This window comes from Podarcis pityusensis (genome assembly GCF_964106645.2).
Source record: "Podarcis pityusensis genome assembly, chromosome: 5".
Classification (NCBI taxonomy): domain Eukaryota; kingdom Metazoa; phylum Chordata; class Lepidosauria; order Squamata; family Lacertidae; genus Podarcis; species Podarcis pityusensis.
This window is the reverse complement of record NC_138032.1, coordinates 90,902,701-90,928,716: the sequence shown is the minus strand read 5'-3', so window position 1 is coordinate 90,928,716 and position 26,016 is coordinate 90,902,701. Positions and strand designations below refer to the sequence as shown.

The 26,016-nt window shown below is 45.3% G+C and overlaps 1 protein-coding gene and 1 long non-coding RNA gene across 2 annotated transcripts in view; both read left to right on the top strand.

Annotated features, from left to right (window-relative positions):
* Nucleotides 1-22,802, top strand: part of LOC308477254 (N-acetylaspartate synthetase-like) — a 39,973-nt gene extending 17,171 nt beyond the window's left edge. The window contains exon 3 of the mRNA XM_081005773.1: nt 19,751-22,802. Coding sequence (XP_080861899.1) covers nt 19,751-20,118 — 368 coding nt within the window. The 3' untranslated portion in view covers nt 20,119-22,802. The remainder of the gene's footprint in view (nt 1-19,750) is intronic.
* On the top strand, nt 5,586-7,393 carry LOC308477281. Its single transcript, XR_013986440.1, has 2 exons — nt 5,586-5,860; nt 6,463-7,393. It is a non-coding gene; the product is annotated as an uncharacterized lncRNA (long non-coding RNA).
* Nucleotides 22,803-26,016: the final 3,214 nt, after the last annotated feature.

The window sequence follows — 26,016 nt, the reverse complement described above, 5'->3', positions numbered from 1 at the left end:
GTTAAAATAGCATAGGAGACAAATGGACCCCAAAGCTATGGAGCCAAGCACCAGTCTCCTAAAATTACTGTCTGGTGATGACCCTGCAGGTAGGAGCAGAGCCTCCCAACTCCCTGAATCACTCCAGAAGAAAACTATGGTAAAGAATTTCAAACGCCACTATTTCGGGCCCCTGTTATGTATGCTTTTCAAAATGCAAACATAGTGGCTACCTGCCGCAGTGAGAAGGCATCACTCGGAACAACCTGCGCAGGGACTTGGGTGGGTGAAATTAAAAATGGGAACGGAAGGCTGCCAAGGTTTGAATTCCCCAGCAGGACTGTCATCGTAGTAGTTCCGAATGACTCAAGCGAGTGAACCAAGCCGCGTGTGTTTAGCCAACAACAACAATAGCAGAAGGGGGAGAGAAAGGAAGGGCTGAGTCAACAGACAATCTGATTTGGGGGGGAAATTTCTTCTCGCTCATATTTTGTTGGAAAGACCTAGAAAATGAGCAAACTTAAGCCCACGCCTTTTGGTGTTGGTGGCAAGGAGTCTGAGGTAGAATTCGTTTACGACGCTCCGGATGGGGAATGATCCTTTTTCATGTGCATAAATTGAAATAGATTTCTCTGGCGATAACTGGGAGGTGACAACTCTGTGTGCTGATGATTTCCAGCCCAGCTTCTCAGTTGAGGCAGTAAAATCTAGTGGGAGACAGTGTGGTGTAGCGGTTAGAGCACTGCACTAGGACCTGGGAAAGAGACCAGGCTTCTAATCGCCCACTCAGCCATGAAGCCCCTTGGGTGACCTTCGGCTAGGCACTCACTCTCAGCCTTAACTTGCGGGATTGTTGAGAATAAAATAGGGAGAAGTACGTATAGCTCTTTGGAGGAAAGGTGGGATATAAATTCAATTAGAAAATAAACGTGCTGGATCAGTACTTGGGATCAGCTGACTGCTACTGCAGTGTAATGTTCAACCTGTTCTAAATGGGGTTGCCCTCTGTCATAGCCCCATTCGGGACCGCCTCTCCTGGTATGCCCTGCGGAGGACCTTAAGGTCCACAGATGACAACATTTTGGAGGTCCCAGGTCGCAAGGTGGTTAGATTGGTCTCAACTAGGGCCAGGGCCTTTTCAGTACTGGCCCCGGCTTGGTGGAACGCTCTGTCACAAGAGACTAGGGCCCTGCGGGACTTGACATCTTTCCACAGGGCCTGCAAGACAGAGCTGTTCCGCCTGGCCTTTGGTTTGGACTCAGTCTGACCCTTATGTTTCCCTCCCCTTATGGTTTTGATCCATGGGCTACTATTAAAATGAGGCTGCATTTTAAATTATATTTTAACCTGTATTTTAAATTGGTTCCCCCCTATTATGTTTTTATTGTAATTTTACTGGTGTTAGCCGCCCTGAGCCCAGGGAGGTAAAAGGGACCCCTGACCATTAGGTCCAGTCGTGACCGACTCTGGGATTGCGGCGCTCATCTTGCTTTATTGGCCGAGGGAGCCGGCGTACAGCTTCTGGGTCATGTGGCCAGCATGACTAAGCTGCTTTTGGTGAACCAGAGCAGCGCACGGAAACGCCGTTTACCTTCCCGCCATGTGGGTTAAACCACAGAGCCTAGGACTTGCCGATCAGAAGGTTGGTGGTTCGAATCCCTGTGACGGGGTGAGCTCCCGTTGCTCGGTTCCTGCTCCTGCCAACCTAGCACTTTGAAAGCACGTCAAAGTGCAAGTAGATAAATAGGTACCGCTCTGGCAAGATGAGTGCCGCAACCCCAGAGTCGGTCACGACTGAACCAGAGCAGCGCACAGAAACGCCGTTTACCTTCCCACTGGAGCGGTACCTATTTATCTACTTGCACTTTGACGTGCTTTCGAAGTGCTAGGTTGGCAGGAGCAGGAACCGAGCAACGGGAGCTCACCCCATCGTGGGGATTCGAACCGCTGACCTTCTGATCAGCAAGTCCTAGGCTCTGTGGTTTAACCCACAGCGCCACCCGCGTCCCTGAGCCCAGGGAGGGTGGAGTATAAATAAAAAATTATTATTATTATTATTATTATTATTATTATTATTCAAGTCCCGTTGCTGAGCGAGCAGGTGTTGGGAGTCTCTAAGGTACACTCACCTGAAAGCAGACTCCGCATTCAAAGTCAGACAGTCCAGAGGTCAGGGAACCCAGATGATCTCAGAGCCCAAGGATCCAGGATGGAGAGCAAGAAGCAGTCAGCTAGAGCCATGGACCACAAGTGTTGTTTCCAGCATCTGACTGCTGCTGAGGGCTCTCTTTGAGAAGGCCGGAGCCAACTCGTTCCCATCAGTGCCTTCTCTGTGTCCTTGAAGGCTGATTAGCGGCAGGTGGAGTCCCTTCGCCTCCTTCCCCCTTCAGGCAGCTGTTCAGCAGGTGAAGCTGACTCCTGGCTCACAACACCTGCTGGTGGATAACCTCTAGACGGGACAATTGCAATGTGTTGTACATGGGACCACCTTTTAACACCTTGGGTACTTTGGTTACTATGAAAAACAGCTGTTAGGTTACTCAACAAGGCCGGATTCAGAAGCATAGCTGTCAACCGTCCCTTATTTGGCGGGAAAGTCCCTTATCCCAGCGCCGTGTCCCGCTGCTGTCCCTTATTGATGATGTCCCTTAAATTTCCCGGGTTTCAAAGGAAGCAGCTCCTTTCCCTTTCTGCCTGCCGGCCAGGGAGGAGGGAGGCTCCAATTGTGTTGCTTGGCTGCGTTGCTCACCCAATAAGGAGTCTACGAACGACTAGGGGGTGGAGCTTGTATGCCTTGTGCCGATCAAATCGGCCGCGTTGCCTGGGGACTCGCCTTTGCTCAGCGCTTCCCAGCGGAGAGGTGACGGTGGTTTTCCTTGCTGCATCCCCTTTGCTGGGTTGCTGCGCTGTGGGAACCACCGCTTGAGGCTTCGTTTGGCTGCTGGCTGGGCTTTCTGTCTTTGGCTCGGAGGGGCTCAGAAGTCGAACATACCTGTGTTTGAAAAATCCCTTATTTTGGCTGCTGGTCCCTTATTTTCGAGGCTGCTGGTCCCTTATTTTCAAATCTGTAAGTTGACAGCTATGTTCAGAAGGCATTTGGCTCCTCCTGATGTTGAACTCTGTCCCGGAATGCAGACCATATTGTGGTAAAAACAGCGCCATCACGTGACGAAAAGGAGGGCCCTGCCTATCTCCCCTACCTCAAGCAAACACAGAGGAGGTTCTCCAAAGTGGAACGGTGTTTGGGGTCAGGTTCATATGGGGCAATTGGACTAGTGCGTCTCTTTGACCCTAAAGCATAATGTATACCGTATTTTTTGCACCATAACACTCACTTTTTTCCTCCTAGAAAGTAAGGGGAAATGTCTGTGCGTGTTATGGAGCGAATGCCTACGGATGGCGGGGGGATTTGCTGCAGTCGTGAGCAGAGGATCCATGGTTCCCCTTCCTTCCCTCCTCCATGGCTCGCTTTGCTCGCTTTGAAACAGCAAAGCGGGAGAAGAGCCGCTGAGTGGGGAGAAGAGAGGGACAGAGAGCCTGGTTACAAAGCACGGATCCACATGGATCCTCAGGATTTTTGCATTGGGCTACCCCAAACTCACCGTCAGATCACATGTCTGTGGCCACAGCATGAACCACAAAAATCATACATCCACTGTTTCGTTTAGAATATATTTTTTCTTTTTTTCCTCCTCTAAAAACTATGTGCGTGTTATGGTCTGGTGCGTGTTATAGAGCGAAAAATACGGTAATTTACAAGGACTTTTATCTGCATCTTCCTCAGACGTAGGAGAGGCAAGAACGGATGGTTTGTAGACAAATATATTATGTGCCTGGGGGGACGCATCTGGAAATCTTAGAAATTGTCACGGGTACTGCAGAGAAGAAAAGCTGGCAATGCTAACTATATATGCCACTTCAGACAATGGAGACCCAAGGTTTAGCAAATGTTTGAAACTCATAGCTGCCAGGACTATTACACCTGGACTGCAATTTGCATTGCAAAATTGAGTGAAAGGTGTAAGGTCCATTAGGTCCAGTCGTGGCCGACTTTGGGGTTGCGGCGCTCATCTCACTTTATTGGCCGAGGGAACCGGCGTACAGCTTCCGGGTCATGTGGCCAGCATGACGAAGCCGTTTCTGGCGAACCAGAGCAGCACACGGAAATGCCATTTACCTCCCCGCCGGAGTGGTACCTATTTATCTACTTGCACTTTGACATGCTTTTGAACTGCTAGGTTGGCAGGAGCAGGGACCGAGCAACGGGAGCTCACCCCGTCACGGGGATTCGAACCGCCAACCTTCTGATCGGCAAGTCCTAGGCTCTGTGGTTTAACCCACAGTGCCACCCGTTATACAGGAGTTGTCAGCTTTGTCTTAGATAATGTTTGGCTGCTGGTCCTATTCTCTTCTCTTAGTTTTAGTCTCTCTCTCTCTCTCTCTCTCTCTCTCTCTCTTTTCAATGTACCTACACTAAGAGACCACCAGGCACAAGCAATCCAGCCTTAAGATTTGCCAATGGTGCTACACTGAGGCCTATTGAAGAACAACCCCCCCCCCCGAGTGCTGGTGAAAGATGCGACTTTGTGTGCCTGTGTACAGTGAATCAGAATTAAAATTGCCACCAGTGACTCACTCGAGAATTGGGGCCAGCTATACACAAGTGGATTGCAGGCAGCTTTGTATCTTGTTTTCTTCAGTAATTATAGGGGTGGGAGAGATTGAGGCTCACTCTGAAGGCAGTGCCTAAGATGGGGAGGCCCTCTCCTCACCCTCCCACTGAGATCAGAAAGGAAACCACATACACACCAAACATGACTAAGAGTTTAAGCGGAAAAAGCTCCCTTTATTTTCAGGGAAAGCATGGCTTGATAAGGACATTTGGGTCAGTTTCAGGCTATACCATCAAATCATTTGGGACATCCGAGATGCATGGAAGCATCTTGGTGAGAGTTTGATGTTTATTCCAATCTGACGATGTGGGAAATGGGATTACAGTGGTACCTCAGGTTACATACGCTTCAGGTTACATACGCTTCAGGTTACAGACTCCGCTAACCCAGAAATAGTGCTTCAGGTTAAGAACTTTGCTTCAGGATAAGAACAGAAATCGTGCTCCGGAGGCAGCAGGAGGCCCCATTAGCTAAAGTGGTGCTTCAGGTTAAGAACAGTTTCAGGTTAAGTACGGACCTCCGGAACGAATTAAGTACTTAACCCGAGGTACCACTGTACTTTCTACCAGGTACCCATCTTAGAATCCTGTTGGTTCCATTGTTGGGCCTGAACCGGATTTCACACATAACATGTCTCAATGGTGTACGTTTTGCTTCCTAGACACTGTGCATTAATTGCATCAGAGTGGTTGTGTAGAGAGGCCTTCTTTGTTTGCAGAAGTCATTAGCACTGACGGAGGAGAAAACACCCCCCAGACAGCAGCTATGGTGATGGCTTCCACTCACCGTGGACCTTTCACTAGCCATGACCTCCTAGACCCTTCAGACATGTGGGGTTTCCAGGATGCTGGGCCAAGTATGAAGCTCTCTGCTGCAGACGACAGGCATCCATCAGCTTCCAACTGGTAAGTACAATGGTTATTGTGCAGTCAGCATGCTAATGGGTTGGGCAGCCTGAAAGTCCATAACTAGTGTGAGATTTTGTTGGGGTTAACTGGACGTAGGCTGCGTTTTTCATGGGTTGCGGTAGACGTGTTTGATGGTTGGAGGCAGGAGGAGATGAGCCTGGGGGAGGAGTAGATTCCTGAAAGAATAAGGGGAAAGTAGAGGTTGATTCTCGAAGCTAGTGCAGATTATTTCTTTTCTATCATTTCAGGTGGAGAAAAGAGTAGCCATAGCACCTCCCAATGTTGGCTTCTAGAGCCAAGGTAGGTTTCTGCAAATGGATGGTGTGGGACTAGGAGGAAGGGAAGGGGGTCAGGCCACATAACTTGGCTGTTCTTTGGGTTGGACATTTGGACTGGCAGCAGGAAGCATATGGAGAATGAAAGACCACAGACAGGCTAGTAAGGGTTTCCCAAACCTGGGTCTCTAGCTGTTTTTGGACTACAATTCCCATCATCCCTGACCGCTTGGTCCTGTTAGCTAGGGATCATGGGAGTTGTAGTCCCAAGACATCTGGAGGGCCAAATTTGCCTATGCCTGCTGTTTAGCTAGGGATGATGGGAGTTGTAGTCCAACAGCAGCTGGAAACTCAAGTTTGGGAAGCTCTGGGCTAGTGCTTACAACTACTCACCTCTCTTTCGTTCTCTTACTCTTCTCCTCCTTTGCTGATGCTTGCGCTGTCCTGTCAGACCTGGACAGCCATGTTTCGGATGTGGAAGAGTAAGAGTAAGGATGACAGCTTCCTCTTAACTCTTGGCGACATCCACTGCACGTCTGCTTGCAAGCAAGCTTGGGGGGGGCGGTTTAGTACAAAATGCTTTCAGGGCAAAGCAACTGATTCCAGATCTCCTCTCCTGTGTTGCAGGAGCAGCCAGAATGGCAACAGCAGAACCAGCACCGTACCACAAGTTACGTGAAGTCTGCTTTGTGGACAAAGAGCGCTCGTCTGGTCTGCCCCTGTAGCTGCAACCAGACCCTCACGTCTCAAGCGCAAGATGTTAAGAGCAATGAAGTAGCAAAGTTTGCTGATATTGAATAAATTGTTGGGGGGGTTGTGTGTGTGAGGAGGCAGCTATCCCTCGTCCTTGGACTATGGTGGGAGGGAGTTGACCACACCAGTCCCAGGGCTGGCATTGTTTCAGGCACTGGTTGGGCATCTGTCAGAAAACATGGAAGCTTAGGATCCTATAGTGCCATGCCCTCCCTGCTGCCAACACCACCTGGAACACACCTGCCGCCATCTCAGGCAGAACACAGAATACGTCCCATGGGTGTCCTGACCAGCACACCTGAGCAGCCCTGGCGTTGCTTCTTGCGGCTCCTCAGCTGGGTGTAGGATTGCACCTTACAAGTAGCTAAGTGCAGTTTCGTGCTGAGCAGAAGGGCTTTCCAGATAATGTTCTCTGAGCCGAGTCCAGTAGCTTAAATAAGAACCACACGCTTTGGGATAGAAATGCGCACAGCAGTGTATTCTGGTGTTGAGGGGCAGCGGAAACAATAACACGGTGGGTTTTTAATTCCTGCAGAACCAGCAACCTTGGGGTACGGGGAGATCAAGAACCACCCCCATGCTCACGCTGAACCAAGCACACCTACAGAGCCTGCCTTTCTTGAAGGAAATCTCCAGGACGTCACAGAGAATATTCTACGGACTATTTTGCAGAAAAAGGCAATGCATATTTGTACAGTATATGTTCCAGAGCCTCCCCCCACCCTGTTTCTTTCTTTCAAAGTTTCTTCAAGTTATTATTAGAAATTCTCTTTCTGTATTAAAAATGGAGTTTGCCTTTTTCCAATTTAACAGATTGCGTGTGCATTTGTTGCCTCGCCAGTTCTTTTTCCCCGGTCTCCAAGGAACGCAGTAACCCTCTTCCACTGACTGCTGGCTCTGTCACTTTCTGTCTGCATCGCAAGCTGATGCGTTGTCAGTAACACCTGAAACAGATGATTTGAACATCTAGCAGAAACCTCTGATCTCAGGGCTTGGCTCACAGACCATACTGTCACCCTGGCAATAGGACCCAGCAGTGCTGGTTCCTGGGGGTGCCCATTGGTTCTCTTCTTGTTTACAAGTGTTGTTTTCATTTAAAGGCTTTCCCCTTCAGCTCCTTCCCCATAATGCCATCATCCCTCCAGGCTTAGAAAGAAGAGGAAGCATCTCTGCATGTGAAATCTCCTTCCTTTAAAAAAACTTCCCTCCATTACTGTCCAAGCCTTAAAGAAGAAGAAAAAACTTGAATTGGGTCAGAGCAGCAGAGCTGAGAGACTATTTACTACAACATTTTCCCACTTAACCCTCACCAAGTTGCTGTTGGCCTCAGTTGAGGAGAAAATGCAACTTCTCAGCATTTTGGCTCTCCCCCCCAATATAGCTCCCTTCCAGTCTAGTTTTCAGAATAAAGGTAAAGGGACCCCTGACCATTAGGTCCAGTCGTGGCCAACTCTGGGGTTGCTGCGCTCATCTCGCTTTATTGGCCGAGGGAGCCGGCGTACAGCTTCCAGGTCATGTGGCCAGCATGACTAAGCCGCTTCTGGCGAACCAGAGCAGCGCATGGAAACGCCGCTTACCTTCCCACCGGAGCGGTACCTATTTATCTACTTGCGCTTTGACGTGCTTTTGAACTGCTAGGTTGGCAAGAGCAGGAACCGAGCAACGGGAGCTCGCCCCGTCGTGGGGATTCGAACCACCGACCTTCTGATCGGCAAGTCCTAGGCTCTGTGGTTTAACCCATAGCGCCACTCAGTTTTCAGAATACTGAAACTTAAAATCAAGTCCTGATCCCCTGGGTCACTTCACAAGGTCAATAGTTGCATGCCAGGGCCCTGTAACCCCCGATATAGAAAAATAACCAGGATGCAGGTGGCGTTGTGGTCTAAACTACTGAGCCTCTTGGCCTTGCCGATCGGAAGGTTGGCTGTTCAAATCCCTGCGATGGAGTGAGCTCCCGTTGCTCTGTCCCAGCTCCTGCCAACCTAGTAGCTTGAAAGCACATCAGTGCAAGTAGATAAATAGGTACTGCTGCGGCGGGAAGGTAAACACCGTTTCCGTGCACTCTGGTTTCCATCACGGTGTCTCATTGCGCCAGAAGCGGTTGAGTCCTGCTGGCCACATGACCCAGAAAGCTGTCTGCGGACAAACGCCGGCTCCCTCTGCCTAAAAGCGAGTTGAGCGCCACAACCCCATAGTCGCCTTTGACTGGACTTAACTGTCCAGGGGTCCTTTAACTTTTTCTTTTTTCACCTTTAGTACAAAAACTAGACAGGGCAATGAGTAATGAATGGGTCAAACAGGCCACAACATTATTGATTACAGATGTGAAGGTTTTGCCTAAGGCATTGGGTATACCATTTTAACTCCAGCCCATCTGCTGGGAGTGTATTTAGGGTCAACCCAACCTTGGGCGGGTCCTATGACCTACATCAAATAGGGGTACACGCCCTGAGGGGTCCCCATTTGAGGAGTGCTATGGCCCTAGGTCCAGCCTGGTTGTCTGGACTGAAGCAGCTCCTCAGGGATTCTTTTATCAGGATACACTTTCCCATGGAGGGGCAGACAGAGGCTACAACCTCCCCTCCATCCAAGACTCAGGCTTACCCAATGCCTAGCTGCACAAAGTTGTGGCGATTGCTATGAGGAAGGAGAAAACCACAGGGCCAGAGCCCATTTGCCAAGTGGAAAAATTCCTGCCCGGCCCCCAAAACAGTGGCCAACAATGTCCATAGCAAGGTCAAGAGCCAGCAAATAGCCAGTATTGGAGGGTGGGAGAAGAGGCCTGGGCAGGCCTTCTGTTTATTCCCAGGGTGCGGACCCAAGTGAGGCCTGGGGAGGTCCTGCACAGCAGCCTGCCTTTGATTGGCCAGTTTGCAGGCAAGCTACGATCCGACCAGGCCCCACACCTAGAACCACCACAGGAGAACCTGCAAATCCACTACTCAGTCTCATGTTGATTCATGCAAATTAGGAACACTTTGTTGATTTGCCATAGGTGATCCGGTGAGCTTGTGCATCCTATTGCAGCGATTCGCAACGAACAGTTCTCGAGGTTCTTCTTCAGCTCACCATGTTTTTAAAGGTGGTTCAGATTGAAAGGGTCAATTGATCATGGGTGCTGTGACAGGGCCTCTTCTGTGGTGGTGCCCACACTTTGGAAATCTCCCCAAGAGGAGATTGTCTAGAACGTTTTCTTCTTCTGGAAGAAAGCCAGAATTGTTTTACTCGGTGAGGGAAGACTACAAGTTTGTTGGCTAGTTGTTTTTTTTTGCAAGGATATGACTCTGTTTCTGTCTTTCTGTGTGGACTTTGGCATTTCAAATCTCAGCGATGCCTCGAGCAAGGCCAAAATTTGGCAACCTCTCGCCTCCCGTTCGGCTCAATTCACTGTGACATAGTTGTGCCCCCTAAGCTCAGCGCCCATCGCTGTGGAACCGGTCTTAGTGCCCTACATCTGGCTAGGGGTACTTGGGGCCTGGGGTCAGATTGGCAGAGCACACACTTGGCACAGATCCACGTGTGGGATTTTGGTGGCTGCGGGAGAAAGAGCAAGACTAGGGGGCTGAGAGGGGACAGAAACACTGGGGCTGAAAGTGGGATAAGAAAGAGCAAGGTGAGTGTATGGGGCAGCAGGAGGGAGAGCCCAGGAAAGCAAACTCTCTTGTTGTGATCTGTGCCAAAGCAACAAAACCCGCCTACTGCTTCCCCCCCCCTCCAGTCCCCAGAGGGCTATGTCGGCTGAGCTGCTCTCGCTGAGACCATAATTGCAGCGTCAGTGAGATCAGAAGAAATCTCGAGTAAATTCTGACGGGATTCAGGGACGCCATGCAGAAGGAGCACCGTATTTTTCGCTCTATAAGACGCACTTTCCCCCCTCCTAAAAAGTAAGGGGAAATGTGTGTGCGTCTTATGGAGCGAATGCAGGCTGCGCAGCTTTCAATGAAGCCAGGAGAGCAAGAGGGATTGGTGTGCACCAATCCCTCTTGCTCTCCTGGCTTCAGGGATAGCCACCCGAAACCACCTGAGCGCAGCGAGAGCGCTCCCGCTGCGCTCAGGAGGCTTCGCGTTGCTTTTGCTGAAGCCAGGAGAGCAGGAGGGATCGACCCCTCTTGCTCTCCTGGCTTCACTTCGCTGGAGAGCCGAGCCGCTGCGCAGCTTTCCCTCGTTGCGCAGCGCCCTTCAGCAAAGTGGCAGGAGAAACGGAGGCCCTTCCGTTTCTCCTGCCGCTTCGCTGAAGGGGCACTGCACAGAGAGGGAGAGAACATTTTTTTTCTTGTTCTCCTCCTCTAGAACTAGGCACATCTTATGGTCGGGTGCGTCTTAGAGAGCGAAAAATACGGTATTTTGAAAAGGTGACTGAGAGGCAACACGATAGACGTTTGTAAAATTATGCGCAGCATGGAAGAAGCAGACAGAGACGTTTCTCTCTCTCCGAAGACTAGAACTCATGCTCCTTCAGCCGGGTGGGGGTGGGGGGCAAAGGTTGGAAGATTTAGGACAGAGAAAAGAAAGTACACAGCGAATAGTCAAACTCTGGCACTCGCTCCCCCAGGAAGCAGTTTGGTGGGCACCAACTTGGTGTTGGGCGATTCTATTCCACCTTTTGTTGCGGACATGGGATTGTGGCGTGTCACATGTCTGTTTACTTTCCAGCACAGATTGCTGGGTCCCGTGAGCGAAACTTCCGCTCTGTGTATTGCTCTTGTTTAGACTCTCTCTCTGAGAAGACGGCAAGGAGAGATGACATGTTTCTTTATCCTGATTTATGTATAATAAATTTGTAGTTTTAGTATGTATCTACAGCCTCAAGCCTCTTCTGTTGTACAGTTTACTTTCAAGCAGGCTTGAGTCGCTGATTTACGTCAGAGCCAGAGGTCGATGTATCTCCGCAGTGGCGAAGGCTGAGAGGGAGACGATCCAGCTGGCCTATTGACCCCCAGATGCCGACACTTAGATGGCTTAAAGAAAGAATTGAACAAATTACTGTATTTTTTGCTCTATAAGACTCACTTTTCCCCTCCTAAAAAGTAAGGGGAAATGTGTGTGCGTCTTATGGAGCGAATGCAGGCTGCGCAGCTATCCCAGAAGCCAGAACAGCAAGAGGGATTGCTGCTTTCACTGCGCAGCGATCCCTCTTGCTCTTCTGGCTTCTGAGATTCAGAATATATTTTTTTTTCTTGTTTTCCTCCTCCAAAAACTAGGTGCGTCTTGTGGTCTGGTGTGTCTTATAGAGCGAAAAATACGGTGATGGAGGAGAGGGTTGTCAGTCATTATAGCAACAGGACCCCTATTTTCCAAAAGCAGTCACGGATTTACAGAAGCCGTTCTGGTTTCTGATTTGATCCCGGAATGTCCCACTTTTCCTTAGGACGCTCCTGTTTTCATTGGAGAAATGTCAGAGGGTGTGGAACTTTGCTCTTTCTCCACAGTTGGAGGTAGTAGCAATGCTTCTGAATACTAGCTACAGGAAACTGCAGGACGGGAGAGTGTTGGTCTTGCGTTCGAATCCTGCTTGCTGGTTTCCCGGATAGCCACTGTAGAACAGGATGCTGGCAATGGGACTTGACCTAGCAGATCTTTCTTAAGGTCTTACGTTGGCAGTGCTTCGAGTAGGTTGGCTGTCGCTGTGGGTCTGAAACGAACGACTCTAGACAAATTGCAGCAAATAACTATCCTGATTGGCTAGATATTTCAAATATTAAGGAGAGGACCAGATTTAGGTTTGATGAGGCCCTAAGCTACTGAAGGTAATGGGGCCCTTTATATTTCCAGCTGTCCTTTGTCAACAACAAATTGTTGCTGTTTTTTGTGTTGAATATATGATATGGTAATTTATGGACATAATAGGTATCTAAAGCCATTTGCACGTGTTGTCATGCAACCAGTCCGTGCAGAATGTACGCACCCTACATATAAAGGTAAAGGTACCCCTGACCGTTAGGTCCAGTCGCAGACGGCTCTGGGGTTGTGCACTCATCTCGCTCTATAGGCCGAGGGAGCCGGTGTTTGTCCACAGACAGCTTCCGGGTCAAGTGGCCAGCATGACTAAGCCGCTTCTGGTGAGCCAGAGCAGCGCACAGAAACGCCGTTGACCTTCCCGCCAGAGCGGTACCTATTTATCTACTTGCACTGGTGTGCTTTCAAGCTGCTAGGTTGGCAGGAGCTGGGACTGAACAACGGGAGCTCACCCCGTTCGGGAATTCAAATCGCTGACCTTCCGATCGGCAAGGCCTAGGTTCTGTGGTTTAGACCACAATGCCACCCGTGTCCCTACCTTACATATAGAAATGAGCAAACCAGTGATATTTTAGAGAGCAGGCTAGCAGGTGGGGCCCATTACTTGCATCATAGGAGCCTATACAACACAAAGTACTGTTGCTGTATGTAGGTTTTATGTTATTTGTTTTTCTATATTTTGAAAATGTACATCCAGGGTTTTTTTCCTTTAAATTTTTTTGGGGCCCCCAAGAGAGTGGGGCTCTAAGCTATAGCTTGTTTAGCTTATACGTAAATCCAGCACTGCTCAAGTCGGTGCGCACCGCCCCCTCTCGCTCTCCAGGCTTCAGTGAAGGCAACCCAAAGCCTCCGGAGCGCGGCGGGAGTTTCCTTGCTCTCCAGCCTTCAGTGAAAGGAACCCGAAGCCTCCGGAGCGCAGTGGGAGCTCCCGCCGCGCTCCGGAGTCTTCGGCGGCTATCTTTGAAGCCTGGAGAGTGAGAGGGGTCGGTGCGCACCAACCCCTCTCGCTCTCCAGGCTTCAGCGAAAGCAACACGAAGCCTCTGGAGCGCGGCAGGAGCGCTCCCTCTGCGCTTTGGAGGCTTTGCGTTGCTATCGCTGAAGCCAAGGAGCCTGCATTCGCTCCATAGGACACACACACATTTCCCCTTAATTTTTGGAGGGGAAAATGTGCGTCTTATAGAGCGAAAAATGCGGTATTTGAATTCACTTATTTGAATGTCAAATCACAATTTCACCCCAGTTGCTGGAAAACTGGAATTTGTACCAGGTTTTGGTTGGGACAGGTTTAGAGGTCATCTTAATCCTGGCTGCTAAAGCCAACTGTAAGGAAATGAATTTATCTGTGGCTCAGGTTGTAAGCCCTCATCTGAATGTGATACCACGTGGTCGTGAACTTACCCATTTGGCATCACTTGTACCTGGTACATCTGGAAGAGTCTCTGCTGATTTTCTGGGAACTGGTTAATGTATTTGCTGAAATGTTTGCGTGGAGAGTAAACACTTATCTGAATGGTTAGGAGAAAAGTTAATGGTAATGATAAACGACAGGAGGAGAGACACAGAATTTGGTTGTTGTTTTTTCCAATTTTTTCATATCATCTTTAGTTTTTATTTAGCAACATTCCTAAATAAAGACATAAAAAACAGTTCATGGAAAGATTTGGTTTTGGAGCTTAAATTTAATATGCAATAGGTAGAATGCGCAAGGATACAAGACAATACCATGAAATGTATGGAACAGCAAATACAAACTTTTGTTAACACATCGGGAAACAATATTAGATTGAGAAGTAACGGGAATGGTGGGAGGGAGGTATAGGGGAGCATTTGGAAATATATGTGATTTAAGAGGTTAAGAACAAGGAAAAAAGAAGGAGATTAACATGAATGAAAAGCAAAATCACGTTCTTGTTTGTATTGTGGTTTATTTGGGTTGTAAAATCCTCTGGTGTAAAGAGTGTACAATTTAAAAAAAATTAAAACTTAAAAAAAAATAGTTCGCTATTTAAGAAGCAATTTCTTGAGAAAACAGGATTGGGGTGATATATTCAAAGCAGTAACAGAGAAATATGGAATTCAGTTTAGCTGAGCAACTGGAAATAATAAAAGGTATTCTCACCCTGTGCTATGTTAATGTAGTCTTACTTTAAATGATATCTCGGTATTTTACATCTTGAAAAATTAGCAAAACTATGCATATTGATAATGGTCTGAAGGGGAACCTATCTGCTTGCTTAGTAGGGCTCTCCTAAAATAAACCTATTTTTAAAATGGTGCTGCTGTTGGTGTATGATATGATGAGCTATGATCTACCAGAGAAGCCATGAACTACCTTATTGGGTTATATTCATGAGTTAATAAGTAAAGCATTGTGTTTTTTAATCCATCAATGGAAACTGTGTCAAGTATATATATGGTGAAGCTTTGAGTAGCAAGCGTGCAGAAATCTTGGTAGAAAAAGCTACAGGTGCTGGTGCTAAGGGTTAAAGAAGCAAAGATTTTTATTTTTATTTTAGCTCATCCTGTCTTAACTTTTTGGAGTTTACGGACTTGTGACTATGGTTGTACTGATTCGGGACTAGAAATAGATTGAGTTTATGGCTCAATGTGAGAACTGTGAATCATGATAGCTTGGTATATTGAAAACTTAAAGCATGGTTTTGATTTCTTTTGGATGGATTCTGACTGAGGGTATGGACTCGGCTACATTAGTCAAAAAACAGTGTTTTAAATGTGTATAAACGTGCAACACCAGATGGCGCTGTTGAGCACAAAATTTTTCTATGTGATTTTACATTCCGGTTTTTTCTTTCTTTTGTCATGATTAACATCCCCAACCAAGCTACAGATTTCTACCATACCAATACTGCATTCACAGCTGAGGTGGTCAGTTGAAATACTGGATACATGCAAGGCTTCAAGAGTAATATCTTAATTACCATGCATCACATTAAAATTAGGCCTTAGTGAAGACAGGCTTTCCTGTGGCCTCTGCTTAAAATGTTTATTGCCCAGGCAGCTCCTTCCCCTTTTTGGGGGGGAAATTGTCTTAAGTTAGTTCATTCTGTAGCTTTTAATACACCTGGATCCTTTTGGTTTTAACCTGCCTTTGATAGGTAACTCGTGATTGTGCTTTTAACAGTCCTTACCTGGAAATGTATAGAAAAACCAAACACTAAAGTCCTATAGAATCTCTCTGTGATTTTTATAAAATCTGTAGTATGCAAGACTTGGGAGTTCATTTGCAAGACGGCTAGCTTATTTACATCCTTCCTCCGTGAAAAGGGCAAAACAGATATGTGGAATCATAGAATTGTAGAGTCGGGAAAAAATATTATATATCTATTTTTTTAATTTTAAATTGTGGGTAAATTGTTAAAAATACCAGAACAAAGATTTCAGAATGCCAAAATAGCCACATATGTGTTTTCATTACGCCATCTGTTTAAAAAATCATCAGCATGCAAAAATGAAATTGCAGCTCCCAATGGAACATCTCTTTGGTTTTGCCAGTTTCTGAGGAGCAGGCAAAAAAATAAAATAAAAACAAAAGAAACCACCAGCTCTATAGGAAAACAAATAAAATTTTGATGTACTGTGAAAACTATAACATCTCCATCAGTGTCAAGCATATATGAAGCAGGCTATTCCATATGGCAAGCTGAGAAACAGGAGGGGACCAAGACTCAGCGAATGCTGTGTGCAATTTAATCCGTCTCATTTTCCCAGCTATTACTATTAGTTTCTGGTTCTTTGTGAGTCTGGATTTTCCTGCACTTCCATTCCCTTTGAAACCTACTAGTCAGGTAGCCCCCAAGCAAGGAAGGCGCCAGTTATTGGAAGATAGGCATCTTGCTCTAGTATTATCTTTAGATAACAGTTTGCTAAGACTTCCCGTGTCCTGGAAAAACAAGCAAAGAAACTGTAAAAGCTCAGAATATATACGTTTGGCTGCAGCAAGCAGAAGACCAAAACAGGCAAACATCAGAAAATCCACCACAAATATACAAATGCAAACGCCTAACGAAGCAGTCAGAGTTAACATAGAAGTAATTAACTCAGTCAGCCTATGACAGCACTCCAGAAAGCCACATTTTGCTTTAGTATTTGAGAGTTGTACTTTCCATGCGCAAGTCAGGCCTTGCTTTTGTTGTAAACAAAAATTGCCCTTTTCCCTTATGGGGTATCCAAGAGCCCATATAGAGTCCTTACACAGGTTCCCTATTGGTAGGAGAAAATAACAGAGGCCAACCAGAGAATATTGAGAAGCAAAGCAGCTAGTAAGCTTGATCTTTATTGATCTGTTGCAACAGGGTGCTCCCCTCACACGCAGGAGAGAGGAGGGACCCAGAAAAATGGAGCACAAGGCCTTATAAAGACTTTTGAAATTCCCATCCTGTAGATCAAGACCACCCCCAGAAACATCATACATACATCACAGAAGGGGTGTAACCTAAGACCACCCCTCAGATACATCACACCTACATCACAGAAAATGCAGTCTAAAACAGAAATTTGAATGTTGTTTATCTCCTGTCTGGCAGGTTCCTTGATTGGGTTGCCAATCTTTTGTAATGATAAATACTTAGTTCCTGGGCCAGGTCACAGGCTCACACCCTGTTCATATCTTAAATGTGCCCTTAAGACAGGATTTGTGAGGAAAGAGACAATGGGGAGGTTTCCCAGTTTGACCTTGCAGGGAAAACATTTGCTCAGTTTAGGAATCAAAATGGTTCCAGGTTGGCCTTCCTGTGCTGATCTATGTATGTGCTTGGTTGGTACACTCATGAACATTACCATATATCTAAGACCATAAAATTCCTATCACAGCTTGTCCTCAGCACACGAACCGTAATGATCCGATACCGTAAATTGTCCCTCATAAAACACTTCCCGCTTTATAGTTTTTGCACATTATTTGGGGGGCGGGTTTAAGGTTTTGTGGCCCAGCAGCTGTCTCGGGATGCCGGATGCTGACTCCGTCGCTGTTTTCCCTGCTCAAGCAATCCCAATGAACTGCAAACACACAAAGCTTTATTTTTATTTTAGCTTCCGTCCTTTTTTATCGTTACCATGTGGGAACCGATCCGGAGAGAGAACCATTTGCAAGCTATGCTCTTTGCTCCGTTAAGGGCACGGACTGGCTGAATTGTGTGGTGAGATGTGGGGGACAATGTGTAATGTATCAGTGACCTTGGAGAGTTTTATAAGGTCCAGGGCCTTATAGATTTTGCACCTCTATAATAAAGTCCATCAAATAGCTTGCAAGGAGAGAGAAGAAGCAGGGTTAAACTTCACACGGGTGTTTGACTCTTTAAGAATGCATTCATTTGTTTGCGAATATTATTACCAGTAATGTTTGCCTTCTGATTTAGCAGAAATAATATTTAAATGTACTTGCATTTTTAGTTCCTGTGAATATTATTTCAAGGCCTAGCCTCAAATCTTGGGCTGTGACGATGAGAAGCACTGGATTACTACAGCACAAGATAGCGAGAAACAGATGACAACTTTTTTTCCTGCCTTTCAAATCTGTTCTAAGACAAAAATCAAATCAAATTGTGGAGTGATATCAAAGGGTCATGTTCACTCAGAGCTCTCAAAATATCATTTAGGTTGCAACGCTATCCCCACTTACCTGGGAGCAAGCCCTGTTATTTAATGAGACTTACTTCTGAGTGAACATCAGTATATTAGTTTCTGCAGCAGACCCAGAAGCGCTTAAGAAATATAAGAAATTGCATCATTCATTAGCTGAGTTCCAAAGTAACTTCTAGGAAAAAGCAAACAAACCTCAAAGCTTAAAAAGAAATTCAAACTGTGCTGTATGTACATGATAGCAGAAGGAAAACATACCTTGTGGTTTTTGCCATGGTATACGTGGAAGTTCGTAATTTACCGCTTGGTGCCATCTGTATCATCCTGCTAAGGTGTGCTGATCTTCCTTTTGCTCTCCTAGATTTCTGATTATTGCAGAAGTATGGTGAGATATTCCTCACCAGTTTGCAGGACAGGAAAGGCAACTGGTGATGAGCAAGTGACTGGTTTCATCCTATGTTAAGCAAGCGATTGGATGAGGAAAAACAAACAGGGGCACCGGCCGGTCTGCCCAAAAGGACGGCTCGCTTTTGATGCCAGTTTGGCAAAAAACAAATTCGTTGTCTCATTACAAATGAGGAACAGGAGCAAATGAATGGAAGGGAGGTCTGTCGTTCATAACAGCTAAATAGAAACAGACGATGAGGGTGTATTGCGGAGGAGGGCTGTCATCTTACGCTCTTAGCTGAAGATGAGAAAAATGGAAGCACTGCAAACTCCACTGGACGGGAAAATACATTTTCCTGGCCTGCCGGGTCCATCATTGCAGCCACAAGCCCCCGCTGCATTATGTGAGTAAGACATTCATCAGACCTTGCTAGAAAAAGGTTGAGGCTCTACTGTACCGTAGTGAGAAAAAAACTGCAATATACAGTGATACCTTGGTTCTCAAACTTAATCCGTTCTGGAAGTCAGTTCCAAAACCAAGGTGCGCTTTCTTATAGCAAGTAATGCAAAATGGATTAATCCGTTTCAGACTTTTAAAAACAACCCCTAAAACAGCAATTTTACTATTTAAAAAGACCATTGATCCATAAAATGAAAGCAATAATCAATGTACTGTACTATAAAATAAATAAGACAGTATTGTAGATGATCAAAATTAAAATTTTATTTATTTATTACTTGCACTGATGATAGTCGTCGTTTGGATGGGTGGTTTTTATCCATTTCCGCAGTCATACAATCAATCAGTAGCTGAACTGGGTTCCACAGGGCCACAAAAACGAATTAACCGAAAAAGCCTCAAAAACGCAAAATAGCAAAAACAAAAGCACCAAACTCAATCTGTTCCGGAAGTCCGTTTGACTTCTGAAATGTTTGAAAACCAAGGCGCAGCTTCTGATTGGTGCAGGCGCTCTGGAAACAGTAGCTGACAGCCACATCGGACGTTCGGCTTCAAAAAAACGTTCGACAACTGGAACACTTATTTCTGGGTTTTCAGCATTTGGGAACCAAGGCGTTTGAGAACCAAGGTGTTTGAAAACCAAGGCACCACTGTAGAGGGATTCATAAGATTCTCAGGTAATGAGAGTCACACAGCCAATTTTCTAGTTCTTCAGGGTCACAGGGTTTTTTTACACTAGGTATCAAGAACCACTGATAGAGCTTGCAGGAACGCAAGCGCAGAAATGTCAGAGGGAACCTTCTGGAAAAGTGCCACCTCTGCTTGGTTTTTTCTCTCAAGGGCGAACTGTTTGGTATTGACTGTCCGTCTGTGAGCTCGGAAAGAAATAGGGAAAATGTCTGATAAACCCCAGAGATGTGTATTTGAAGAAGCCTTTTGTGTTTTGTTTTCCAGATTCACATGTTGCTTTGTACCTACAGGTTCCTGCTTCTGGGTGGCTGTGCTGAACGGCAACGTGGTGGGCATCGTAGCCGCGAGGGGCAACGAGGAAGACAACACGGTGGAGCTGCGCCGCATGTCGGTCGACTCCAAATACCGCGGAAAAGGGATCGCCAAAGCTCTGGGTCGGAAGGTGGTTGAGTTTGCCATGGTCAATAACTACTCGTCGATTGTACTGGGAACCACGGCGGTGAAGGTGGCGGCTCACAAATTGTACGAGTCTTTAGGATTCAAGCATGTGGGTGTCGCTGAAGACTACACACTGCCTGGGATGACACATTCTATTCTAGAGCGAATGTTTTTCCAGCTACGCTTCCACCGCTACTGCCTGCAGCTGCGCGAAGAATAATAATAATAATAAAACCCGCCCCGCGTTTTTTGTTCCTCCCCAAAATCTTTTCTGCCTGTGTTTTGTGGGAGTTTCGCCATTGTTTATTTGCAGGTTGCCTTTTATTTTGTTTTATTCTCCCCCCCCCCCCCCCGTTCCATCATTTCATCCCACTCCTCTTCATTTGGTTTGTACAGATGTACAAACAAAGGCTCCCTTCTGTTTCCCTGACATGCTTGTAGAGTGACGGTGCTAAATGCAGGAGGTTACGGCGGACTGCTCTAAAGGCGCGTACGTTTGCTCGGGAGCCTAGGAGTTCAGGATGGACCACCCTCTCCCCTCCTGCCCTCTCTCTGCCTTGCCCAGGTAACCTACATAAGCACAGGAACTTTAAACGCATAACAATATAGCTTGTCCGGTGTGTGTCGTAAATAGAATATCCGCGCCCCCCCCCTGCCCCGCCCCCCGAAATATTAACAAAAGTATAGTAATACTTCATGATACAGCTAAGTGCAGAAATTTTACTTGAATGCATTTCTCAGTATTTCATGGACAGGTATGCATTCGTTTTACCATGACATATTGATTAATAATACTGAAAGAAAAATGTGAAAAAAACCCTGCTTGCTATAATGCATGAAAAGGAAGTTTTTGCATGCATACGAAAACACAGCACTGCCAAGTAGGCTCTCTGATCTTGCACTTTTTCGATGTACCTCATTCTGTCAACTGTCTGAAAGAATCTCGGTGCATCTGATAACTATGACTTGTTCTTTTATCCTCATTTCCTTCTTAAGCCAGCAAAAAGACTTGAAGTATTTTGAACCCTGAGCCCAGTGTAATATATGTAAATTGTTGAAATATCATCTGAGCTGATGTACATATAACCTGCAGTTCTGTGCCAGACATCTGTATATGCAGTAGAAATCCTTCTGGTTTAATTTTATATTATTATTTTTTGGTCTTCATGTATAGCTTTGTTTATTATTCTTTGCTTCCTTTATTCAAGCTCTAGCTTTTGCCGACTCGTTTCACAGAGGCAAAATGGAGGCTTCTATTTCTATGGCAACACACCTGTATGCTACTATGTGCACCAAAATCTATGCTTCAGAAAAGCAATATGCAAAAGACAGATAACTCTAAGTGGCAAGTTTGGCTGAAAGCAGCCGGGGAAACAAAAATGCTCCTTCAACCAACTGCTAGTGGCATAAATATAGACAGCCTGCCGTTAAAAGTAACCGCTGCTTTTTAAAGATGTCAGATTTGTGAATTGTACAGTGCAATGCAAGCGGCAATGCAACACAGATTTGGCATGTGTCTGTAGCGCCCGTCACAAAAAAACAACAACAACCAAGGTTACAGCTTCTTCTATAACTTACTTTAATAAACAGCAACTTTGCATGACGTATATCTCGAGGGAACTCAGAATGTTTTAAACTTCAAAATGTGATATATCAGAAATGATAAGTACATTTCTGGTTGCACTGAGTTTGGGTGGGTTTTTAAAGGGAAACCCCATTTAACATATTTCCTCGTTTTGTTTTTAAACCGCCTCGATAGAAATTAGGTAAAATGTTTGAGGGTACCGTTTCAAAGATGCGACAAGGGAAGAACTCAAAGGAGGAAGTGATTCTTTCTAGAACCAGAAATGCTCAAGGGCAAAAATTATCTGTCCTTTGACGCAAAGACAGGATGTTTTCTGTGTATGCAGAAAAATTGGTAGGGTCAAGATGACTGTTGCCCTCCTCCAACCAACATGGAGAAGGCAGCTTCTACTTTCTCCTTATCCAAGAGAGGGTGTATTTCATGGAAGACAAATGTCACTGATAGGTCTCTACCAGATGACCTTTTTATTGATTTGTTTGCACAAATTTGCAGGGAGGTTAGACGCTGTTGGTGATTCCACGGAGCATTCATTCTAATTTGTTTGTGGGGAAGTTGTACAAGATTGCATCAGGCAGTTGGCTACTCCACACTGAATTTCCCCATCACTTTCCTTACTGCAAAAAAGTCCAATCTGAGGGGAGGAGAGTTTATTGCGCAAGATCGCCAAATCAACTTTAATTGCACAACCTGAATTTGCAGGTATATGATTGAATCTCGCCCCCAAAATAGTGACATCCTGGAAGCATCCATAGTCCTATTCCTAGCACAGAGCAAGAGGAGCCATTACAACCTCCATGCACACGATAAGATCTCAGCCAAATAAAGTGGTAAGAATAATTCACAAAAGCCAAAATATTTTTATTTTTAACTACTTAATGCCTTGTCAGTGTTGGTATTCTTCCTGCCTCAGACATTGCTATACCTAAGAATGGCAGCATCCAACTATGTCCCAGCAATAAAAACAAATTGATTAGTAATATAGATTAAATTTGATTTACAGAATGTACTTATTGGAACTGAGTGTGTGTGGACACGGAATGTATTTTTTAAAAATTTCTATGCTGTACATTTCTCCTGAAGCTAAAATGTGTATCGTGGGAAGGTGTAGAATAGAGGTGTAAAGTGTACAGAAATTGGTATAATATTTTCTAGCTGTTTTCAGTGATTTCATTAAACTGCATAACACAGAATAATATAAAGTATTAGGAAAAAAGTGAAAGAAAATGACTGCTTGTGCCTTTTAATCTTCTTCCCCCCCCTTCTGTGTTGTCACTACGCTAAATGATTTCTGGAGAATTAAATCATGCTTTATAGCCCAATTTGAATGAGCAGGGGGTGTGGGGGTGGGAATGAGAGTGGCCGATAGTCTATAAAGTGAATATTATTTCCAACGTCATGTTAGACTGACAGCATGCTCCACATGTCATTCAGGAGAACCCATAAAAAAAACACATTAAAGTCTTCAAAGACAAAAGGCCATCGGCGCCACCGTTCATCTCATGGCACTCTTTTTGACGTAGTCTTCATCTGTGGTTTTATTCATTGGCCTGATAGAAAACTGTTAACAATACCAAGCTCAGCTCACCATAACTGGAATGAAGTAGCCATGGGAGCCAGCACCTCTACAAGCAAACATTTACATCTCAAAGGACAAAAAGGTTCTCCTAGTGTCGTCTTCTTCTTCGATGATGCCTCAGAGCCTAGTAAGATTGTCTTCCATAAACACGGTTTTAACAATGAGTCCGTAAGTGACTGTGGAGACCAATTCTGGACCCACACGACCTTCCACAGAGGGGACATAGGTTTCTGGGCAGGAGTTGATCACGGTGTGGATTTGCCAAGCGTGCCTTCCTCTTAGCACTTTTCTCCCTTGCGTCCTGAGTTTGAGTGTCTTCAAAGCCCATGGCACCTTTGGTAAAGGCTGTTCTCCAGTTGGAGTGCTCGCAGGCCAGTATTTCCCAATTGTTGGTGTTTATACTACATTTTTTTAAGATTTAAGATTTTTTTAAGATTTGCCTTGTTGACCACGAGCACTATGCTTTCCATTTTTAAGTTCTCCTAGTGTGGAACCCCTCTAATGACCCAATGGATTTTGTTCATAAAGTGCCTTCAGTTTTGCATGTCTGTGTGTTATCACTGGAACAGGATCCAAATATGGGTGACATAACAACCTCTGAACACATTTATGCAATGCACAACTCCGCCTAGGAACCAAACCTTGCGCTTAGCTATCTCTGCTCATCCATAAGTTTGGTATAACCTGCCCCTACTTCTTCAAGAGGCAAATCTAGCCTGTAGATTCAGCAGTGTCTGCCTTATACTTCTTTAGTGTTCTGGCGATGAGCACTGCTTTTGGTTGCCATAGCCCTGGTCTACAGAAAGCGAGTGGCACCCTAATAAGTCTGCCTAAATGTACGTTTGTGCCTATGGGCTTTCAGTAGTGTTCTTGACCTGACCTTGCCACTTCCACCACCATAGAACTCTAAATAATAATGTGGCTAAATTGCTGGTACTCTGAATACTTTGGCTGCGTATCGGTGGCAGAACCTCTCTCACACAATCAACTGTTGTCTTGCTAATGCCAAAGACGGTCGTGACAGCTGATGTGAGTTCTTTCTGTTGCATTGTATAGATGACATAGCCAACCAACCCCAAAGAGCCTCGTCTGGCCATTATTTCAACCCTAAATCTGGGAATGAACGGGTTACTTACACTTACACAAGGTGTGGTGCCATGATTTGTGTAGGGCAAAAATTCTCTCTCTTTAAGAATAAATATTTTTATTGCTTTTCCAATGTCATTCCAATAACAGCCTTGTTATAGCAATGCCAATTTTATCCAGTTAATACAATCATTAAAACCAATTGTTTATATACCAAATTCTGCAATTTAGTTAAAGTGGCCTCCTCATGTGCTAGATTTGATGGCTTCCTCTTTGTTTTTTTTTTTATTTTCTGCGTTCCAAGAGCTTAATAATTTCAATTACATTCCCTTCAAGATAATAATCCCTTATACCACGGCTACCATCTTATGGTTTCAATTCATGTTAATATATTAAGTACTTTATAAAGTGAGGTACTCTGACTGGATTGATGGTTCTTTCCTGAGTGTGGTAATTCTCCCCCCCCCCCAATGATGTTGTCCCAACATAAATGGTGTTGTGTCCTTCATTCTTCCAACTGTTGATCTTTCCCGTCATGAATCGGGGGAAGCGGTTGTGTCACAGTTTTCCAAAAGCCTCTACATCGCTTTGTCCCATGATTCAGGATCTTGTCAAGACAAACTGTCCTCGCCATTATTATTTTTCAACCTAGGAAGAGTGGTCCTGATTCTGGAGGGCAAAAATTCCCATTCTCCCCGGTTGAACTTGTGAGGTCCTGTCTGGTCTGCCCCATCAAAGTTGTGATAAATGATGGTGCCTTAGAACAGTGAGCTGCCTTTGAACTGTCAGATCTGATCTGGTGCAGGACGTCAGTGTTGTCTAACCACTCAGAAACTATCACCACAGCACAATCAAACTGAACATGAGTGAGTAGAATGTTTACCAGAAATTATGAACTGAGTGGTTGGCTGCAGTGGACAGAAACAAGCTTTTCGACCTCTTAGTATTAGAATTTAGGTCCTTCAGATTAAGTTGATTTGTGATAGGTTAAGGACTCAAAAGGAAGAGCTTCATGTGAAGCAGAATTGGCATACAGAAATCAAAATCACAAAATATGGGGGTTGCCACTAGCTTAGATGGTTTGTAAACTTGGCCCTATCTTGCTTGCAAATATGTGCATGCCCAAATAACAAAACGGAAGGCTGAATCTTTCTACGACTGAGAACTGGAACTGCCTTTCACAATCTCCCATCTTTACAGATTCCCCATAATACTGCTTGCCATTCTTCCAAATCTCCAATACAACTACCTTTGCCAGACTATTCCTCTTTCGTTATTGCTGAACCTCATTTCATAGTCCCTTGGGTCTACAGTTTTGATGCTCAGTTAGGAATAATTTTATATTTCTGCTTTAGGCAAATGGCGACTCCTATAATTCCACTGTCAACGAACAACTAGTGCATTGACTTCTAAAATCACAAAAACAAACACTTCAGGCTCACAGGGACAACCTGTAGCAAATTGCCTCCTTTCACACCTCATTCTTTCTTACTTAAACCTTTGAAGTCTTACAGTGAGGGCCAAATGCATCTAACATCTGTGCCTGGATCTTCTGATATACTTTTCTGAAAAGCAGTCAGAGATTGTCTGATTTGCACGGGGGTCATGGCATGTAACCTGTTCCCCATGTATGAGTTTCCCAAAGCAAATACACCACCCAAGAGCTGCTATTATCACAACTATTGAATTCACACCTGTTCACACGTTCTGGGGAGTAGTGAAAAAGCCCACATAGAAAAGGATCATGTCATTGTGTTTGAAGACGAAAAAAGGAGAGCAAACATTGTTTTGATATTTTAAATCACCAGTAAAATTAAGAGGGTTATACCAGAAATGCTTATGTTTTTCTATTCTGTATTAAGTCTGTTAGA